The sequence below is a fragment of the Salmo trutta genome, chromosome 19 (assembly GCF_901001165.1).
Source record: "Salmo trutta chromosome 19, fSalTru1.1, whole genome shotgun sequence".
In the NCBI taxonomy this organism is placed as follows: domain Eukaryota; kingdom Metazoa; phylum Chordata; class Actinopteri; order Salmoniformes; family Salmonidae; genus Salmo; species Salmo trutta.
The window spans coordinates 42,369,461-42,391,048 of record NC_042975.1 but is presented as its reverse complement, the minus strand read 5'-3'; the positions used below and the strand labels follow the sequence as shown (position 1 = coordinate 42,391,048).

The 21,588-nt window shown below is 43.4% G+C and overlaps 1 protein-coding gene across 5 annotated transcripts in view; it reads right to left on the bottom strand.

Annotated features, from left to right (window-relative positions):
• Positions 1 to 1,719: 1,719 nt before the first annotated feature.
• The window catches only part of LOC115154620 (Kv channel-interacting protein 1), a 44,033-nt gene continuing 24,164 nt past the window's right edge, over positions 1,720 to 21,588 (bottom strand). For all 5 annotated transcript variants that reach the window (XM_029701055.1, XM_029701056.1, XM_029701059.1 and 2 more), the window contains 7 exons: positions 5,992 to 6,116; positions 4,749 to 4,818; positions 4,560 to 4,630; positions 4,309 to 4,416; positions 4,116 to 4,220; positions 3,886 to 3,948; positions 1,720 to 3,659 (listed from right to left, as the gene is read on the bottom strand). In XM_029701055.1, coding sequence (XP_029556915.1) covers positions 3,612 to 3,659; positions 3,886 to 3,948; positions 4,116 to 4,220; positions 4,309 to 4,416; positions 4,560 to 4,630; positions 4,749 to 4,818; positions 5,992 to 6,116 — 590 coding nt within the window. In that variant the 3' untranslated portion in view covers positions 1,720 to 3,611. The remainder of the gene's footprint in view (positions 3,660 to 3,885; positions 3,949 to 4,115; positions 4,221 to 4,308; positions 4,417 to 4,559; positions 4,631 to 4,748; positions 4,819 to 5,991; positions 6,117 to 21,588) is intronic.

Genomic DNA, 21,588 nt, shown 5'->3' with positions numbered 1-21,588 from the left:
GAGTCATGATATTAGGTGTTGTAGTGGCGATTCCCTATGAACTGCCACTGGTATAGGAGAGCTGTCCATAATGCGTCCACAAAAATCAGCTTTCCTAACGTTACTCTTTCGGGGTGAAGTTCCCATTTATTGCGTATATAAATAGCTCCAAAACACATATTCCTATACAAAAGGTGCAGAGAGAAGTGTTCTATGTGATACAGTAACAACTGTATGTGATACAGTAACAACTGTATGTGCTCTCCTCGCCTGTGATAACTCTTCCTGGTCACCTGTGCTACCTATATACACACATGAGACCAGTGACCCCAACATATGTTGTGAATTGTGATAACCCTTTCCTCTAGTGTACAAAACAGGCCAAAATAACCCTTGAAAGACAACAAATACACAACTCATAAACAGGCCAAAATGGCTCCTACACACCAGCCCCTAATTGTTCTCTGACTTAGGAAGAAACAATTATATAAATGCAAAAAAAAGAGAAACGTATCCAACAATGTATGAGTCTTCACGGAGGGACGATCTTCAGGTCCAGAGGTTGCTAGCACTTAGCCCCAGCTCAGCCTATAACAAGGTAAGCTTGGTTGTAGGTTAGCAGGGGGTGTGCAATCAATAATGGCACACTAGCTATAGTATTTTGTTTTGTCTGTAACAATAGTTATAGTCTTTGTTGTCTGACATAGTAGTCAATGTAACAATGATGGGTTGTCCAGCTATTTTAGACATAAGGAAGCAATTTGTGAGTTTGTTTACTTGACTGCAGTGCTGCTAAAGGCTTTCTCTTAACTGACTTGCCTAGTTAAATAAAGGTTAAATAAAAACATATATTTTAAAAAGGCACTTGAAGGCTGAGTGTGGCATTCCTGTTGTTGTTGGTTAGCTAGCTAGAAAGTGTTCTCCCAAGAAATGACTTAATGAGAATGACACAAAGATTATCCCAATGAATGGAGATAGCTGACTCTCATTTGAACACAGATTTGTAGATAGTAATACATCAACAGACGGAAAAGATGTCAAAAAATGATGTAAGAGTAAAATACAGATCCACAAGCACTTTTTGAATGCGCAAATGCACATTCCACAGTTGTAAATGTTAGGGATTTCTAATAATTTGCTCACAAATCGTTATACATTTGTTCAAATAGTAGCTTTATTTATGAGCTATGTTGAACATATTTACAGATCATGGATTCATTTGGGATTAATCGTGAATATTACATATTATGGTTTCATTTGTGTAATATTTTATTATATTGTGAGTTATGTTGAATATACGCACGGATCGTGGTAGACACACTTACAGAATACAGAAACTATTCTAATAAATCTACTTTCTTCACTATCAGTATTTCTGATGAATAAGATTTTCTGCAGGCTGCGGGGCATCCATTGCCATTTCTTCCTAATTTCCACTCACTCCTTTAATTATTTGCACTGCCTCCACATAAGAGAAGTGCTGGACAGCCCTGATTCTTCCAATTCAACCTCCTTAAGGCACTCCTGGAACTCAGGAAGGTAGTTCCAACCACATCTTCTTTCTAGAATGCGGGAAGATTTTTATTGGTCTAGTCCTTTCATCATAGCTTTTGACGGAAAGAGGCGTATTTATTAATATATTCGATCATTGATTATCTTAATATTTTATTTGATTCACAGATCCCCCTTTCTCCCCCCCCCCCACACACACACACACACAGAGAGAGAGAGAACACAACATATTCTCAAAAACATTTTATTGATAGCATTTGCACTGTACAACATGACATGAAAGCTGAAACTCTCTCCCATCTAAATCTTTCCCAGTCTGAGATTTTGTATGAGGTGCACCTGTTCCTTACATTTTGAATTCATATTGTTTTGCCCCTTTGAAACCTGGAGCTAAACTAATTCAATATATTTACCATCTTGCACACTGAGGAGGAACTGACAAAGTCAACACAAATGAGTAATTCCTTGAAGAAAAATAATAATTTTTTGACATTAGAAGAGTGGTGGCTTTGTTCTGTGATATATATATATATATTTTTTTTAGCTAACTACTGTGTCTCAGTGTCTCTCCATACCTTTGTTTTACTGACACATTCCCTCACTCCATAATAATACTTAGTTCACATTTCTGTTTTCCTCAATGAGTTTAGACACATATATACTGTTAATGCACACTTCAACAGATTAGTCACTCCAGTCACATTGCATTACGCAGATGGTCATTTCACATCATTAGTTAGATCCATCCAACATACAAGATTATCTATCATCATAGTCATAAACTAAGTCTATTGGATGTATTTGTAAGCACACATTATAACAGGCATCCGTCAGAGACAGACAGACAACTACAGGAATAGACGGGAGAGCGACAGCAAAGCCAACACAGAGGTACGGAGGTCACCACGACAGTAGTAAAACAGACACGACATATGACACTTAAAACCAACAAATAATACATTCGGACAACCTCATATTTTACAGCATAAACACGTTAATAAATAAGTAGATAAGTAGATCATATTGGTCCATAAATCATTCACTGGACGCATGAGTTAAATACAGAGGTCAAGAGGTTATTAAAGGTCCATGTCCTGGTCAAGCACATGGATGGTCGGGCACAGAGTAGAATCACGATTCTATTTCTATGGTAGGGAGGGAGGGATCCCTCTGGGTCAAGCATGCATCTATTTTGGCAAAAAGAACAAAGTCAAAAGAACCCAAAGTAGCCCAGTGTAGTTTCCGGAGGTAGGGTTTCCACATATTAAGCGGGGAGCAGCGTATAGGTTTGCGTTTTTCTCAGCTGTTTCACACTTCAGTCTGTGTTGTATGATCATCTGATTTACAAACCTTCATGTCACATAAAAAGGCAGAAAGCATTATCCAGATAATTCATCTGCATGCTCCCGGGCTCAGCAATATGACAATCAAGTCCAGGGGTCTCTCAGCAGCCAGGTCGTTCAAGATTGACGTCGAAATTTGATGTGAGGACGTTAGGAAATGCCTTCAAAACTGTCCGCTAGGGGCAACAGGGGGCGCTATTACCATCAAGTAGGCTTGGGTAATCCTGTGACTCTGGATCAGAAGGCTGTGTGTTTGATCACAGTCGTGGATATTGGTTTGACATTTTTTCATTTGAACCCTATCCCAAACCTTAAGCCTTAACTTAACCATTCAGAATGAGTGCCTAAACTTAACCCTTAACTTCTAAATTTGATGTTTGGAGAAATGGAACGATACAGAGCAGCATGAGCAACAAAAACACTTTGAAATTTGACGTTTTGAGAACATGGATGAATGTCTAATTCTGCAGTGAGACTGTGAGAGCTTGTTGCTCTCAGCTGGTCATTTGGGCGGTTCTGGCTTCATCTGATCCATACAACAGCATGGAGCCAGGCAGAGACATTATTTGGCAAACACATGGACGCTGACAAGTTGGATGAGAGGATGAGAGAGATCGACATACATACACATTCATCCACTCTGACAGACACACACAGATAAACAAACACGCGTGCGCGGACGTACGCACAGGAACGCACGGACTGAAGCACACACACAGAATTCTCTCTCGTTTTTTTTTAAACGGTCTCTCTCCTTCCTTCCATCAGCTCCCTTTTTTACATCACATTTTCGAAGAGCTGCATGGATCTCATCATCATTTCATCCTGAGGGGAGAAGGGGAGAACGACGGTAAGACAGAATGTTGCAAAGCGTTTGTTTTACCACAGGATGTCCCCATTTCACACTAAGCCAGACAGAGGAGGGTTCTCTTATGTAAGCCATAGGGTGGCAATGAAGGAACTCAAAGCATATCATGAAATAGAGATAGCATCTTACATAGATACCGACAGCAATATCGAATGTAGAAACATATGCCTGTACTATACGTACCTCCTGGCATGCGACAATGAATTCCTCTAAAGTCACAACTCCATTTTTGTTTTTATCCATTTTCTATGGGGGAGGGAAGAGGTAAGAGAATTGTACATAATTTTTTCAATATGTATGAAATTGTTATTATGTGGTCTATACTGTTGCACACACCTAAGGGTTTCATAACCTTCTGCAGTAAGCATCTGTTTTGGTATTACATTGTACTGTATGATGCCGGGTAAAGTCACCTGGAAAAAAGCATCCACATGCTGCTTAGGGACATCTCCCTTGAGTGCAGGGTAGGTATATTTCCCCATCATGTCGTAAATGGCCCTCACAATCTCAGTCATCTCCTGTAACACAGAAATACAAACACTGTATTAATAAGTACGTCATATGTAAGTCTTTCAATATAACTGACATGTAAATAAACACACAGACCTCTCTGTTGATGTAGCCATCATTGTTGATGTCATACAGATGAAAAGTCCACTCCAGCTTGTCTCTCAGAGTGCCCCGCAGCAGAGTAGACAGTCCCATTACAAACTCCTGAGTGAGTCACCACATAGGGAGAGAGATTAAAGTGAAAAAATACTGTCTTCGGACTGAGTGATAACACTAGTACAAATAAGATGAAGACATGTTTTATTTAAAGCGTTCTCTGAGTGATGGTGGTGGTGTGTGGTTTGTACTTCAAACTTGATGGATCCATTGCTAGTCGTGTCAAACGCATTGAAGAGATAATGAGCGTAAGTGCTGGCATCTGCAACACAACCAGATACAGGCATGAGATTTGTTTTATCCCAGAGTGCTTGTAAATGAGTCGCAAACAAGAAAGGGCATGTTATGTATCTAAATGAGAGGTGTGTGGTTTACTATACCTCCATGGGGGAAGAACTGGGCATAGATGTGTTTAAATGTTTCTTCATTCACCACTCCACTCGGGCACTCCTGTGGAAACCATGTGAAAACATTACTTCAAACAATGAAATAATGCAGCTTCTTCTGGTGAGCGGCCAGATCAACCAATCATTTACACTCAAATGGCACCACCCTTGGTTAGAGTTAACATGTCAATCAAATCTAACAGCTAATTAACTAGCAATTTGTATATATCTTGTATATGGGGGTGTGTCAATGTGTCAGTGGGTGTTTGAGCATGTTTGTGTGTAGAGAATATATGTTTACATATATTTTCCCATTGGGTGTATATGGGTAACGCAGCATTTAATTGTTGTTATGGTGTATGACAGGCTTAGTTCGTCTAGCTGCAGGCCTGTACAAACCGATTAGCAGCATATGAAGTGATGAAGGCATGAGGCTGAATGCATTTACTTATCGGAGTAAGAGATAAGGGTGCTTTGACATTAACACTTGTAAAGAAGAGAGGCAACATAGGAATGTATACTTTAGAGTGGCAGGGAGAGAGATAGCGGAGGAAAGAGAGGGAGAGAGACAGCGGAGGAAAGAGAGGGAGAAAGACAGCGGAGGAAAGACAGGGAGAGAGACAGCGGAGGAAAGACAGGGAGAGAGACAGCGGAGGAAAGACAGGGAGAGAGACAGCGGAGGAAAGACAGGGAGAGAGACAGCGGAGGAAAGACAGGGAGAGAGACAGCTGAGGAGAGACAGCGGAGGAAAGACAGGGAGAGAGACAGCGGAGGAAAGACAGGGAGAGAGACAGCGGAGGAAAGACAGGGAGAGAGACAGCGGAGGAAAGACAGGGAGAGAGATAGCGGAGGAAAGACAGGGAGAGAGATAGCGGAGGAAAGACAGGGAGAGAGATAGCGGAGGAAAGACATGGAGAGAGATAGCGGAGGAAAGACATGGAGAGAGACAGCGGAGGAAAGACAGGGAGAGAGACAGTGGAGGAAAGACAGGGAGAGAGACAGCGGAGGAAAGACAGGGAGAGAGATAGCGGAGGAAAGACAGGGAGAGCGATAGCGGAGGAAAGACGGAGAGAGATAGCGAAGGAAAGACATGGAGAGAGCAATAGCAGAGGAAAGACAGGGAGAGAGATAGCAGAGGAAAGACGGGGAGAGCGATAGCGGAGGAAAGGCGGGGAGAAAGAGAGAGGAAAAGAAGATGAAGATAGACAGACAGTAGAAGGGAGGATGAGGTGCGTACATTCTTGAAGCCTCGGTAGAGGATCTGTAGCTCTCTCTTGGTGAAGTTGGTCTGGGCCTCCAACTGCTCCAGACCCTCTGGCCTGTGACACACCATGGTCATCTCCAACTCATCATCAATCTTGTCTAGAGAGAGAGAGGGCAGGAGGGAGGAAATGAGGGAGGGAGGGAATGAGGGAGTATGTGAGGGAGGGATGGAATGAGGGAGTATGTGAGGGAGGGATGGAATGGGGGAGTATGTGAGGGAGGGATGGAATGGGGGAGTATGTGAGGGAGGGGTTGGAATGAGGGAGTATGTGAGGGAGGGACGGAATGAGGGAGTATGTGAGGGAGGGATGGAATGGGGGAGTATGTGAGGGAGCGATGGAATGAGGGAGTATGTGAGGGAGGGAGCGAGTGAGGGAGGGAGATAGATATTAATTGTGTGTTTATGTAAATAAACCAGTGTGAAATGTCACAGATGCATCATCATTTAAACATCACAGACATCACAGTTTGTTTCACAGTAAACCATATCAATGTTGCCAGAAAGAATAAGCTTTAAAGTTACCCCGTCTCGAGTCTTTGTATAGGTGGTGAGAGAGGCAGACAGCGAAACATATGGAAAGTTAAGAGAAGTCTACAGAACAATTCTAGAGAAGATTGTGAGAGCGGAGAGAGAGAGGTGTAATGGAGGAGGATGAGGCATGGCAAGTTAAACAAACGGAAGAGGAGTTAAATATGAGAGGAGGAAAAGGGGAGTATGATGTTGGGAGAGGAAGAATACAGAAATGAGGCAGGGGAGAAGGTTTCAGAAGAGAGGAGACTGTATGGAGGAAGAGGTGGGAGGGAGGGAGGATTAGAGGTATGACATTGGTCTCCCCATTATGGACTTGGGGAACTTTATGGATGGTAACTTTGTGCTTTGGGTGCCAGAGAGAGATGAATGTTGGGTAATGATGTGATGAGCTGGCGTCCTCTCAGGAGGGGGCGGGGGAGGGGGAGGGACAGCCTCTGGCCCACTGGAGGAGACTAGGAAACATGCACAGATGTGTTCCTCTCAGAACTAAAACACACAAATACACGTCGCTATTTCAAAACACAGACTCTTGCATATCATGAATGGAGTCCCACGGGGGACCAGTACGGAAAAAAATGTATGAAATGTATGCATTCACTATTGTAAGTCGCTCTGGATAAGAGCGTCTGCTAAATGACTAAAATGTAAATGTAAATGAGTCGATCATCACCCCATCACGCATGCAAGCAGACCCACGCAGGCAGACACACACACACACACACACACACACACACACACACACACACACACACACACACACACACACACACACACACACACACACACACACACACACACACACACACACACACACACACACACACACACACACACACACACACACACACACACACACAAGCTTTGTGCTGGATGTGTCATAGTGTAGTTCATACATGCATAATCTATGAGCAGAATTTACCAGGATTTACCACCCAAAACCACTCCCTTTTATCAGGATAAATACCCGTGAGAAACAGTTAAATAATAATAAATTATTTATATGAACAGCATGACGTGAATTGGAACTATTAAATGATATGCAATGTCTAAATGTGGCTTCTCTACGGACACTGCATGATGAATCATCAATGCTCAGGGTGGGGACAGACAGCCCATCTCAGTATGGAACGCAGTTCACAATGCATGTAGACCTATCATCTATCTCATCATAGTAACTTTTTATTGTGACAGGTAGGCCTACATTTGCTGCAGCATTGTCTGTGCTACAGTAATATAAAGACTGAATGAGTGTCAAATTTATCCATCTCCATTTGGCTTTCAGGAGTCACCTTATTTTCTCCTTGTAAAGATATATATTTTTTAATTGCAGCTGCAGAGTTTAAAACAGCCTATCAATCGAATATCATTGCTTTAAATCAGGGCACGCTCAAGGACTCTCTCGCAGTCTGTGTCTCTCTCCATGAACCCCAAAATAGATAATCCTGTTCTAGATTGATGTATAGCCCTATATTAAGTGCCTTCGGAAAGTATTCAGACCCGTTGACTTTTTCCACATTTTGTTACGTTACAGCCTTAATAAAAATAAAAAAACATCAGCAATCTACAGACAATACCCCATAATGACAAAGCGAAAACTGTTTAAAAAACTTTTTTTTTTTGCAAATGTAATGAAAACCTCCACCTTTTTTATATAAATATTCAGACCCTTTGCTATGAGACTCAAAATTAAGCTCAGTTGCATCCTGTTTCCATTGATCATCATTGAGATGTTTCTACAACTTGATTGGAGTCCACCTGTGGTAAATTCAATTTATTGGACATGATTTGGAAAGGCACACCGGCCAGCCAAACTGAGCAATCAGAGGAGAAGGGCCTTGGTCAGGGAGGTGATCAAGAACCCGATGGTCACTCTGCCAGAGCTCTAGAGTTCCTCTGTGGAGATGGGAGAACCTTCCAGAAGGGCAACCATCTCTGCAGCACTCCACCAATCAGGCCTTTATGGTAGAGTGGCCAGACGGAAGCCACTCCTCAGTAAAAGGCACATGACAGCCCGCTTGATTGTTTGGCCTGAATGCCAAGCGTCAGGAAACCTGGAACCATCCCTATGGTCAAGCATGGTGGTCGCAGCATCATGCTGTGGGGATGTTTTTCCGCGGCAGGGACTGGGAGACTAGTCAGGATCGAGGGAAAGATGAATGGAGCAAAGTACAGAGAGATACTTAAAGAAAACCTGCTCTAGAGTGCTCAGGACCTCAGTCTGGGGTGAAGTTTCACCTTCCAACAGGACAACGGCCCTAAGCACACAGCCAAGACAATGCAGGAGTTGCTTCGGGACAAGTCTCTGAATGTCCTTGAGTGGCCCAACCAGAGCCCAGACTTGAACTCGATCAAACATATCTGGAGAGCTGCAAATAGCTGTGGATCAACGCTCCCTATACAACCTAACAGAGCTTGAGAGGATCTACAGAAAAGAATGGGAGAAACTCCCCAAATTCAGGTGTGCCAAGCTTGTAGCGTCATACCCAAGAAGACTCTAGGCTGTTATCGCTTCCAAAGGTGCTTCAACAAAGTCCTGAGTAAAGGATCTGAATACTTATGTAAATGTGATATTTTTAATAAATTAACCAACATTTCTAAAAACCTGTTTTTGCTTTGTCATTATGGGGTATTGTGTTTAGATTGATGAGGGAAAAAACAATTGAATCTATTTTAGAATAAGGCTGTAAAATAACAAAATGTGGAAAAAGTCAAGGGGTCTGAATACAGGCACTGTATAGATGTCCTAGCCTACCTCTTTCAGGTAATACATTCAATGCAGTATTAGCCTTACTGTACATTTAGCTAATTAATTATGGGTTTTGCATAATAAGCTTGTAACTTATATCCTCTGTTTCTTGCGCAATACGCACACGCCTGTGCTCCGCTGACCTCACTCCTTAAAAAACGCTCCTTAGATCTTGAAGTCCCATGCAGGAAAAACTAGACTAGAATAGCTTGCTGGACATAATTATTTTAGCATTTCTCATACCAATAGACTATTTGAAGAGAGACGCAAGCTCTTGTTTGCTGAATGTTAAATACAGCAGCCAATAGAACTCACGGGTAGTTTGAAAGAAGAGCGAACGCACGATGGCAGCAGCTATAGCAGTTATTTATTCAGACCCATAACCGTTCAATCCTCGTGAAGAGAAAGTCTTCTGAATCTAATTCTAGTCCTATGTTATTCAACGATGTCATGAGAATGATTGAGACAGGGACAACTAAACTTAAAGTAACTGTTGAAAGACACAACAATAGAGAGAGCAAGAGGCACGCTAATAACCTTAGGGGAAATATTATGAAAGGTGTGTGTATATGCATCAGCCTACTAATTATACAAATAGGCCCTATTATATTTCAAAATTCTAATTTGTTAGCCTATACTTGTAACTTTGTAGGCCGCATGTGCTGCACCAGAATCGTATGTTCTCTATCGACTTTATCATGGTTTGAAGATGTGCATAATTCCAGTCCATATAATGCAGTATAATACAATGCAGTACAGTAATACAGTAAAAATTATTAGCCTACTGGAGCTAGTTTCATTTCTTTACCCAAGAGAGCATATAGCTAGCTACATCTGTGGGCTTTTAATGTTTTTCTGTCGTGCGTAATGTGGAGTAGTGTCACTCCCTGATCTGTTTCACCTGTCCTTGTGCTTGTCTCTACCAACCTCCAGGTGTTGCCTATCTTCCCCATTATCCCCTGTGTATTATTACCTGTGTTTTCTGTCTGTCTGTTGCCAGTTCGACTTGTTTGTTCAAGCCAACCAGCGGTTTGTCTCAACTCCTGTTTTACCCTAGTCTCGCTTTTTCTCGTCCTCCTGGTTTTTGACCTTTGCCTGTCCTGACCCTGTACTCGTCCGCCTGACTACTGCCTGTCTCTGAACCTGCCTCCCATCCTGTACCTTGGCCTCTGCTCTGGATTATCGACCCCTGCCTGCCTTGACCTGTCGTTTGCCTGTCCCTGTGGCTACAATAAACATTGATACTTCACACAGTCTGCATTTGGGTCTTAACTTGATTCCTGATAAGTAGCCTATATCATATATCAAAAGCCCCCAATCTTTTGGGCTTTTTAATGTATTTAATGTAGGTCTCATCAGGCTCAGGTAGCATCAGGCTTGAATTTTGATCAAATCTCCAATCAAATCCAGACATAGGCCTATTTATATATTTTATAATGCTTTTACATGACGCTTCCAGTTTTGGCGGGAAACACTGGGTTACCTGGGAGAAAAGTGATTTATCCTTGGGATGGAACATTTGTAAAATACCTGGAAAATATTCAAAACCTCACACGCACACACACCCTACCCTACCCTGCAGGTCCAGCTGTAACTGTGCCAGCATCACTGAGACTTTGAGAAAGGGTGCAAGGGAGGGACATTCAAATGAAGAAGGGACTGTTGCAGAGGAAGTGGAAGGTGGTAATTACATTTGACATGTTTGACATTTTAATTCACAGAGGAAGACACTGATCCCCCCCATCATTCAGATTGAAAAGACTGACTGACTGATGTACTGATCAAATCTCACCTGTAACTCCTAATGAGCCACACTTCACAGATCTTACTACATCACATTGAGTGTTCTTGTCTGTCTGTAACTCATTGGTATAATACATCATTCCAACAGAATCTGCCCAAAGCTTCAATCCCCTTACAGCCGAATCAGCTGATCCTGAGTGCCTAGCTCCTGCTGGCATCTCCATGGTAATAGGTCCCTTAACACACTGTGAAATCACCACCATCCCGAACAGCCTTGCTGGATAGGCTTTTCTTTATCAGTTGAATCCCTTTGTGCAGTACAGCTTATATTGAATTGTGTTCTTTGTTTTGGATCCTCCACGCAATCCTTACATTTGATCAACTTCACAAATTGTGTTTTGGGTTATTCGAGGGTTAGGTCCTCTGCTCATTACTGTATCAGGTGGACATGGTTTCATTTGATTCCATCCTTGAACTGATTTGAATGAAGATCACGTATCAGTACCAACACTGATCATGCAGATGAAGAGGACAGCCTCCAGGTTTATGATAATCTGGATTATAGATGATGAGATGACGAAACATACAGGCTAGACGGCTCTTCTACAGGAGACAGACTTCACACACTCATCCACAGACTCTCACAAAGACACTCATTCCTCACTAACTACGAGATATATCTTTGTCACACACTCACTATGTGAAGTTAATTTACTGTGATTACTGTGAAATGGGCAAATTCTTAGACTGCAAAAATCTTCTCCCCTATCCTGGTCCACCTCTCTTCCAATATTTGTTATTCAACTACTCCAGTTGTTTTCATTTCCACTTGACCTCTTGGTCGATACACTTTCTCAATCCTTCAATCCCTCTCACCAATGTCTCCCTCAATCAGTGTCGCAATGTCTGACGTTTTAGACATTTCTTGTTGTCATGGAGGCAGACAGACGTGTAACATGGTTTGAACACAGGCACTAATTGAATAAATAAATTAAAAAAGATGCACATGCCTAGTTAAATAAAGGTTAAATAAAAATGAAAAACAAACATATAAATCAGCCAAGCGCATTCACAACCCTCCACCCACATAAACAAATATTGTTAAGGAGAACTTCACTGAATGCGTATGTGGTGGCTTGTTGTTCTGTGTGTTTATGGTGATCAAACAACAGTCAGCCTGACTGGGTAGGTTTACATTATGGATACTGACAGGGTCCATACCATAAAACTGTGCAACATACATTCATCTCAGAAAGCCCTTTCTGCAGATAACTACTCACATACAGCACCAGTCGAAAGTTTGGACACACTTACTCATTCCATGGTTTTTCTTTCTTTTTACTATTTTCTAAATTGTAGAATAATATTGAAGACATCAAAACTATGAAATAACACATATGGAATCATGTAGTAACCAAAAAAGTGTTAAACAAATCAAAATATATTTTAGATTTGAGATTCTTAGTAGCCACCCTTAACCTTGATTACAGCTTTGCACACTATTGGCATTCTCTGAACCAGCTTCATGAGTTAGTCACCTGGAATGTATTTCAATTAACAGGTGTGCCTTGTGTGGAAGGACCACCAGAGGGCAGGCTGGGCTCACGGATAGTAGCCCAACAAGGCATGTGTGGTTACAAGGTAACCAGAGGCAATTAAGCACAGCTGACAGTACTAATGACATATTCTCTTTCCCCTATAAGAGAGAGGATGGAACCAGCAGGGAGGGGGAAGATAGTTTATCTCTGTAGAATGGCTACCAAGAGAGGGGAGCTATTCAAGAAGATCCATTAAGATGGTGACAAATCTGTGATTGTTGTTATAGTTTAAAGTTAATCGTCTTGGGTTCCTGTGTCATCTAAAGAAGAAGAAGATGTATGTTGTTCCTTGGGAGATTCTCATTGATTGTGTTGGAGTGTTTGTATTGTCAGAAATCCCTCAATAGAGAACTGTGTTCAATCAAGAGAACCTACTGCTGACTCGTTTATTCCACCTTTCCGCTTTAGTGACACCAATTACTTGGTCCGCTCAGACTTGTTAAAAGTTAATTTGTGGAATTTCTTTCCTTCTTAATGCATTTGAGCCAGTCAGTTGTGTTGTGACAAGGTAGGGGTGGTATATAGAAGATAGCCCTATTTGGTAAAAGACCAAGTCCATATTATGTCAACAACAGTTCAAACAAGCAAAGAGAAACGACAGTCCATCATTACTTTAAGACATGAAGGTCAGTCAATCCGGAAAATTTCAAGAACTTTGAAAGTTTCTTCAAGTGCAGTCGCAAAAACCATCAAGCCCTATGATGAAACTGGCTCTCATGAGGACCGCCACAGGAATGGAAGACCCAGAGTTACCTCTGTTGCAGAGGATAAGTTCAATAGAGTTACCAGCCTCAGAAATTACAGCCCAAATAAATGCTTCAGAGTTTAACATCAACTGTTCAGAGGAGACTGCGTGAATCAGACCTTCGTTTATGTTTATTTTACCTTTATTTAATCAGGTAGGCAAGTTGAGAACAAGTTCTCATTTACAACTGCGACCTGGCCAAGATAAAGCAAAGCAGTGCGACAAAACAACAGAGTTACATGAACAAAGGTACAGGCAATAACACATAATTTTTTGGGGAAAAATCTATGTACAGTGTGTGCAAATGTAGGGAGGTAGACAATAAATAGGCCATAGATGCAAAATAATTACAATTTAGCATTAGCACTGGAGTGATAGATGTGCAGATGATGATGTGCAAGCAGAGATACTGGGGTGCAAAAGAGCAAGAGGGTAAGTAATAACATGGGGATGAGGTAGTTGGGTGTGCTATTTACAGATTGGCTGTGTACAGGTACAGTGATCGGTAAGTTGCTCTGACAGCTGATGCTTAAAGAGAGAGGGAGATATGACTCCAGCTTCAGTGATTTTTTGCAATTCCTTCCAGTCATTGGCAGCAGAGAACTGGTCGAATTGCTGTAAAGAAACCACTACTAAAGGACACCAATAAGAAGAAGAGACTGGCTTGGGCCAAGAAACATGAGCAAAGGACACTAGACTGGTGGAAATCTGTCCTTTGGTCTGATGAGTCCAAAATTGAGATTTTTGGTTACAACCACCGTGTCTTTGTGAGGTTCAGAGTAGGTGAACGGATGATCTCTGCATGTGTGGTTCCGAACGTGAAGCATGGAGGAGGTGTGATGGTGTGGGGGTGCTTTGCTGGTGACACTGTCAGTAATTTATTGAGAATTCAAGGCACACTTAACCAGCATGGCTACCACAGCATTCTGCAGCGATACGCCATCCCATCTGGTTTGCATTTAGTGGGACTATCAATTGTTTTTCAACAGGACAATGAACCAACACACCTATAGGCTGTGTAAGGGCTAGTTGACCAAGAAGGAGATTGGAGTGCTGCATCAGATGACCTGGCCTCCACAATCACCCGACCTCAACCCAATTGAGATGGTTTGGTTTGGTTGGATGGAAAAGCAGCCAACAAGTGCTCAACCTACGTGGAACTCCTTCAAGATTGTTGGAAAAGCATTCCAGGTGAAGCTGGTTGAGAGAATGCCAAGAGTGTGCAAAGCTGTAATCAAGACAAAGGGTGGCTACTTTGAAGAATCTCAAATATTAAATATATTTTGATGTTTTACACTTTTTTGGTTACTATTTGATTCCATATGTGTTATTTCATAGTTCTGATGTCTTCACTATTATTCTACAATGTAGAGAATAGTAAAAATAAAGCAAAACCCTTGAATGAGTAGGTGTGTCCAAACTTTGGACTGGTACTGTACATGTAGCACACGCACACACGCGCACACACACACACACACACACACACACACACACACACACACACACACACACACACACACACACACACACACACACACACACACACACACACACACACACACACACACCTGAATAAGTTAATTACAGTTTTTATCTTGTTATGTTAGTCACTGACAGTCACTCAATTAGCCCTTGTCAGCTAAACATTTATTTATTTTTTGTAAGTTAGTCTAGCCAGCTATCTAAACGTGTAGTAATCATGGTCGAATTACCGACTGATATATAAAAAACTGGAAACATTTCTCTCTACCCCATGGCAAAATGTGTAGAATTTCAGGAGATTAACTCCAAAACTTCATTTTTTTTCACTTCGTTCCCCCAAAAGGCTAGAGCAGGCTATGATTGCATGTGTGGGTATGGATATCCATCACAAACCCCCAAGCCACTGCAGCCCCTCATGATGAGTTCAGATTTTTTGTGGCCCACACACCCATCAAAGTTGCCCATCGCTGCTATAGAGTCCTCAACAAAGAGCTAGGGAAAGAGGGGGAGATCGATAAGGTGGGAATGATATAGAGGATGAAAAGCGGGTAGGAGATAGTGGGTGGTAGGATAGAGTGAATGTGTGAAAAGGAAGCAGGCTGAAGTGATGAAGAGAAAAGGAGAAGAGAAAGAGTGAGAGAAAGTGAAAGAGAGAGAGAGAAGAGGACACAAACAAACATGGAGGCAGAGAAGAATAAAGGAATCCAGATTATGTCTGGAGGGGACAGAGAGAGGGATAAGGAGAAGCGGGTGGAAGATTTAGACACATACCTCATTTAAATTGGAGTAAAAGAAAGAGAACCCCATGAAACCAAACCCAATGAGGGACATACCCTCATTCTGCTCAGCCTGGATACAAAGAGAAACCAGGCCTCTCAATACTAACGGCCTCAATACTTTTATAATACACAGCCAGAATACTGCCACAACTACAGTCTGATTACTTATGCACAACAGCCTTCGGACAGAGCTTCAATACCACATATCACTGCAAAACAAACCCAATTATCTGAAAGACAACAATTCCTGTGACTCAGTCCCATGGTGATCAGGACCAAATACATCCTCTGTGGAAATAGGTTTTTAAGCAGTCAGTCACAATTAGGAGACATCTCCCATGAGTCACAGCCAGGCCCAGACGGGACGGAGGCCAGTGGGCAAATCAGACAGTCAGAGACAGTCTCTGAGGTTAGTACTTCATTAGTTAATGGTTTCTCATCCAATGAATATTCATCAGCACCTGTTCTGACATGGCTGTTTAGAGAGTGGTGAAGGTGGAGGTACTGAGTTTAGTAGTTTTAGATCCCCAAGGTGGAATGTCTCTTTATCTGACACTGCTGTCAGAACCTCTGCGTCACACACTCCATCTATTCATCGCTCCATCTCTCCTCTCCAGGAGAAAAACACACGCCGTCTCTCCTCTCCAGGAGAAAAACACACGCCGTCTCTCCTCTTCAGGAGAAAAACACACGCCGTCTCTCCTCTCCAGGAGAAAAACACACGCCGTCTCTCCTCTCCAGGAGAAAAACACACGCCGTCTCTCCTCTTCAGGAGAAAAACACACGCCGTCTCTCCTCTCCAGGAGAAAAACACACGCCGTCTCTCCTCTTCAGGAGAAAAACACACGCCGTCTCTCCTCTCCAGGAGAAAAACACACGCCGTCTCTCCTCTTCAGGAGAAAAACACACGCCGTCTCTCCTCTCCAGGATGAAAAACACACGCCGTCTCTCCTCTCCAGGAGAAAAACACACGCCGTCTCTCCTCTCCAGGAGAAAAACACACGCCGTCTCTCCTCTCCAGGAGAAAAACACACGCCGTCTCTCCTCTCCAGGAGAAAAAACACACGCCGTCTCTCCTCTTCAGGAGAAAAACACACGCCGTCTCTCCTCTCCAGGAGAAAAAACACACGCCGTCTCTCCTCTTCAGGAGAAAAACCACACGCCGTCTCTCCTCTCCAGGAGAAAAACACACGCCGTCTCTCCTCTCCAGGAGAAAAACACACGCCGTCTCTCCTCTCCAGGAGAAAAACACACGCCGTCTCTCCTCTCCAGGAGAAAAACACACGCCGTCTCTCCTCTCCAGGAGAAAAACACACGCCGGCTCTCCTCTCCAGGAGAAAAACACACGCCGGCTCTCCTCTCCAGGAGAAAAACACACGCCGTCTCTCCTCTCCAGGAGAAAAAACACACGCCGTCTCTCCTCTCCAGGAGAAAAACACACGCCGTCTCTCCTCTCCAGGAGAAAAACACACGCCGTCTCTCCTCTTCAGGAGAAAAACACACGCCGTCTCTCCTCTCCAGGAGAAAAACACACGCCGTCTCTCCTCTCCAGGAGAAAAACACACGCCGTCTCTCCTCTCCAGGAGAAAAACACACGCCGTCTCTCCTCTCCAGGAGAAAAAACACACGCCGTCTCTCCTCTCCAGGAGAAAAACACACGCCGTCTCTCCTCTCCAGGAGAAAAACACACGCCGGCTCTCCTCTCCAGGAGAAAAACACACGCCGTCTCTCCTCTCCAGGAGAAAAACACACGCCGTCTCTCCTCTCCAGGAGAAAAACACACGCCGTCTCTCCTCTCCAGGAGAAAAACACACGCCGTCTCTCCTCTCCAGGAGAAAAACACACGCCGGATCTCCTCTCCAGGAGAAAAACACACGCCGTGTCTCCTCTCCAGGAGAAAAACACACGCCGTCTCTCCTCTCCAGGAGAAAAACACACGCCGTCTCTCCTCTCCAGGAGAAAAACACACGCCGTCTCTCCTCCCCAGGAGAAAAACACACGCCGGCTCTCCTCCCCAGGAGAAAAACACACGCCGTCTCTCCTCCCCAGGAGAAAAACACACGCCGGCTCTCCTCCCCAGGAGAAAAACACACGCCGGCTCTCCTCTCCAGGAGAAAAACACACGCCGGCTCTCCTCTCCAGGAGAAAAACACACGCCGGCTCTCCTCTCCAGGAGAAAAACACACGCCGGCTCTCCTCTCCAGGAGAAAAACACACGCCGTCTCTCCTCTCCAGGAGAAAAACACACGCCGTCTCTCCTCTCCAGGAGAAAAACACACGCCGTCTCTCCTCTCCAGGAGAAAAACCCACGCCGTCTCTCCTCTCCAGGAGAAAAACACACGCCGTCTCTCCTCTCCAGGAGAAAAACACACGCCGTCTCTCCTCTCCAGGAGAAAAACACACGCCGTCTCTCCTCTCCAGGAGAAAAACCCACGCCGTCTCTCCTCTCCAGGAGAAAAACACACGCCGTCTCTCCTCTCCAGGAGAAAAACACACGCCGTCTCTCCTCTCCAGGAGAAAAACACACGCCGTCTCTCATCTGCAGAAGAAAAACAAGCTGTTTGAAGGACATTTTTCTTTCACAAACCGCTGAAGGGGATTGTATGTGTTAGTGATGGTCAAATTATTTTCCAAGAGTTGCCAAGTGATTTTGGAGATGAATCCAACAGCTGTCTGCTGCTGCGTATATCAATGCATTTAATCTGTGGGATGCAAGGTCACATGATTATAACTAACGTCAGCCTTAATTAATGGCAGGATTGTAATCAAGGAGATCAATCTTCCTAACTGATTGTCAATGCGAGGATGTATGAATACAGAATTGCCCCCCTCACCCCCAAGCCATAACTCATATTGGTATTAACATTTTTAAGGTTGCCAAATGGGTTTTTCATTTAAAAAGAACATGCAGTATATTTGCATTCTGTTAACATCTACCATTAATATAAAAACATTTTAAACATCTGCCCCATTTTAAAACAAGAAAACAAACAATTTTGAGAATTTCATCACTGAGAATAAGTCTGGGCAAAAACATGTGAGGTATTTGTAGAAAGCCATGCCTAACATGATTCTGGTGGTGCACCTCATGTAATATCACACAGTGTGACTTATTGCAGTAGTCCCTGGAGTGTATACTCCATATCATAGTACCATCACTTCATAATCCACCCATGAGGCACCAGAGTATTGTTCACATCCCCCTCTTATGCCCCCACAACCCTGCAGTCTCCATGACAACAGCCTTTCAAGCATACGGACAGGAAGAGGTATGAGATGTGAGCTGAGTGCCAATGCACATGCAAAACACATACGCACGTTCTCCCTCTGCTTGTCTTGAGAGCACATGCATGTGCATCTGTGCACACGCAAGCAAGCGCACACGCACATACGCACACGCACATGCTCACACGTACGCACCAGAGAAGGCTGGTGGGAGGAGCTATAGGAGGACGGGCTTATCGTAACGACTGGAATGTAATTAATGGAATGGTACCAAACACGTGGACTCCGTTTCATTGATTCCATTCCAGCCATTGGAATGAACCTTTCCTCCCATAGCTCCACCCACCAGCCTCCTCTGACACACACCAACTGTAATAAAAGGCCTTTGAGTCAGGAGCAATGATTCTGAACCCTGTCTTTCTCAAGGGCATACTTATATATGACAACAATCTTTCAACCGTGCCCGTGGGACAGCATGCAATGTGCACCACAGGAAAGACGCCACATATCTCACACACATAGTCCTCCCCTGATCACTGTTCCTCACTCTCCTCTGCGTTCACTTATGTGTCAGTGATGCTATCCATCTCTATCTCATTTTTCTGTCCACTTTCAGTTTCTCTATTGTTCTGTCCCTTGACTTCTCTTCCTGTCCACACTTGTTACTATACAACCATTAGGGCGGTATGAGTGGACATCATTCCTATAGGTTTTTTATATCAACAGTAATGTCATCCATTTATGTAGCCCTATAGCACTTAATTTGTCACCTTACTGACTTAACTGTCCATCTAGCTATCAGACATATTAGAGAGGGTAACCTTTGACCTGAAGCCCACAACTATAATGCACTATAATGCTGCAATAAAGCAGTCTAAGACTTGTTCTAAGCAATAATGTCTCCCTTGTATTGTCATATTATCATCTTATTATGGCGAATTATGATCTGAATCGATCATCATTGACCATCAGATTTAAACAAAGTCACATAGAAACATCCAATATATCATTAGTTGATAATAAAACATCACAAGGTCTCATGCTTTCAAAGGGATACTTTGGGATTTTGGCAGTGAGGCCATTTATCTACTTCCCCAGTCAGATTAACTTGTGGATACCATTTCTGTATCTCTGTGCAGTTTGAAGTAAGTTGCTAACTACCACTACTAATAATAATAGCATTATCCTGTACATGCTAGCTTAGAGTTTCCATAGAGACTAAGACATGTCACAGCCAAACTCATGATCATTAGCTGCTGGTTAAGGACCATGATTATTCAGTCATAACCATGAGAGTATAGTTCAGATTCTCTATCCAGTTTGGGTGTCCCTGCTTGTCAGGCATTATTGTCTTCTATGTGTCTGTCTTTTGAGTTTGTCTCTCTCTGTCTCTCTGGTGTGTCTCTGCGGTCTGTCTGATTGATGTACAGTGCATTCTGAAAGTATTCAGACCCCTTGACTTTTTCCACATTTTGTTACGTTACAGCCTTATTCTAAAATGTATTCAATTGTTTGTTTTCTTGTCATCAATCTACACACAATACCCCATAATGACAAAGCAAAAACAGGTTTCTAGAATTGTTTGGAAATATCACATTTACATAAGTACAAGACCCTTTCCTCAGTACTTTGTTGAAGCACATTTGGCAGCGATTACAGCCTTGAGTCTTCTTGGGTATGACACAAGTTTCTCCCATTCTTTTCTCCCATTCTTTTCTGAGGATCCTCTCAAGCTCTGTCAGGTTGGATGCGAAGCGTCGCTGCACAGCTATTTTCAAGTCTCTCCCGAGATCGGTTTCAAGTCCGTGCTCTGGCTGGTCCACTCAAGGACATTCAGAGACTTGTCCCGAAGCCACTCCTGTGTTATCTTGACTGTGTGCTTAGGGTCGTTGTCTTGTTGGAAGTAGAACCTTCGCCCCAGTCTGAGGTCCTGAGTGCTCTGGAGCAGGTTTTCATCAAGGATCTCTCTGTAGTTTGCTCTGTTCATCTTTCCCTCAATCCTGTCTAGTCTCCCAGTCCCTGCCGCTGAAAAACATCCCCACAGCATGATGCTGCCTCCACTATGGTTCACCGTAGGGATGGTGCCAGGTTTCCTCCAGACGTGACACTTGGCATTTAAGCCAAAGAGTTCAATCTTGTTTTCATCAGAATAGAGAGTCTTGTTTCTCATGGTCTTAGTTCTTTAGGTGCCTTTGGCAAACTCCAAGCGGAGGAATGGCTTCTGGCCACTCTACCATAATGGCCTGATTGGTGGAGTGCTGCAGAGATTCTGGAAGGTTCTCCCATCTCCACAGAGGAACTCTGGAGCTCTGCCAGAGTGACCATTGGGTTCTTGGTCACTTCTCTGACCAAGGCCCTTTTCCCCCGATTGCTCAGTTTGGCTGGAAGAGCCTTGTTGGTTCCAAACTTCTTCCATTTAAGAGTGATGGAGGCCACTGTGTTCTTGGGGACCTTCAATGTTACAGACATTTTTTGGTACCCTTCCCCAGGTCTGTACATCAACACAATCCTGTCTCGGAGCGATTCGGAAAATTCCTTTGACCTCATGGCTTGGTTTTTGCTCTGACATGCACTGTCAACTGTGGGACCCTTATATAGACAGGTGAGTGCCTTTGCAAATCATGTCTCAATTGAATTTAATTTACCACAGGTGGACTCCAATCAAGTTGTAGAAACATCTCAAGGATGATCAATGGAAACAGGATGCACCTGAGCTCAATT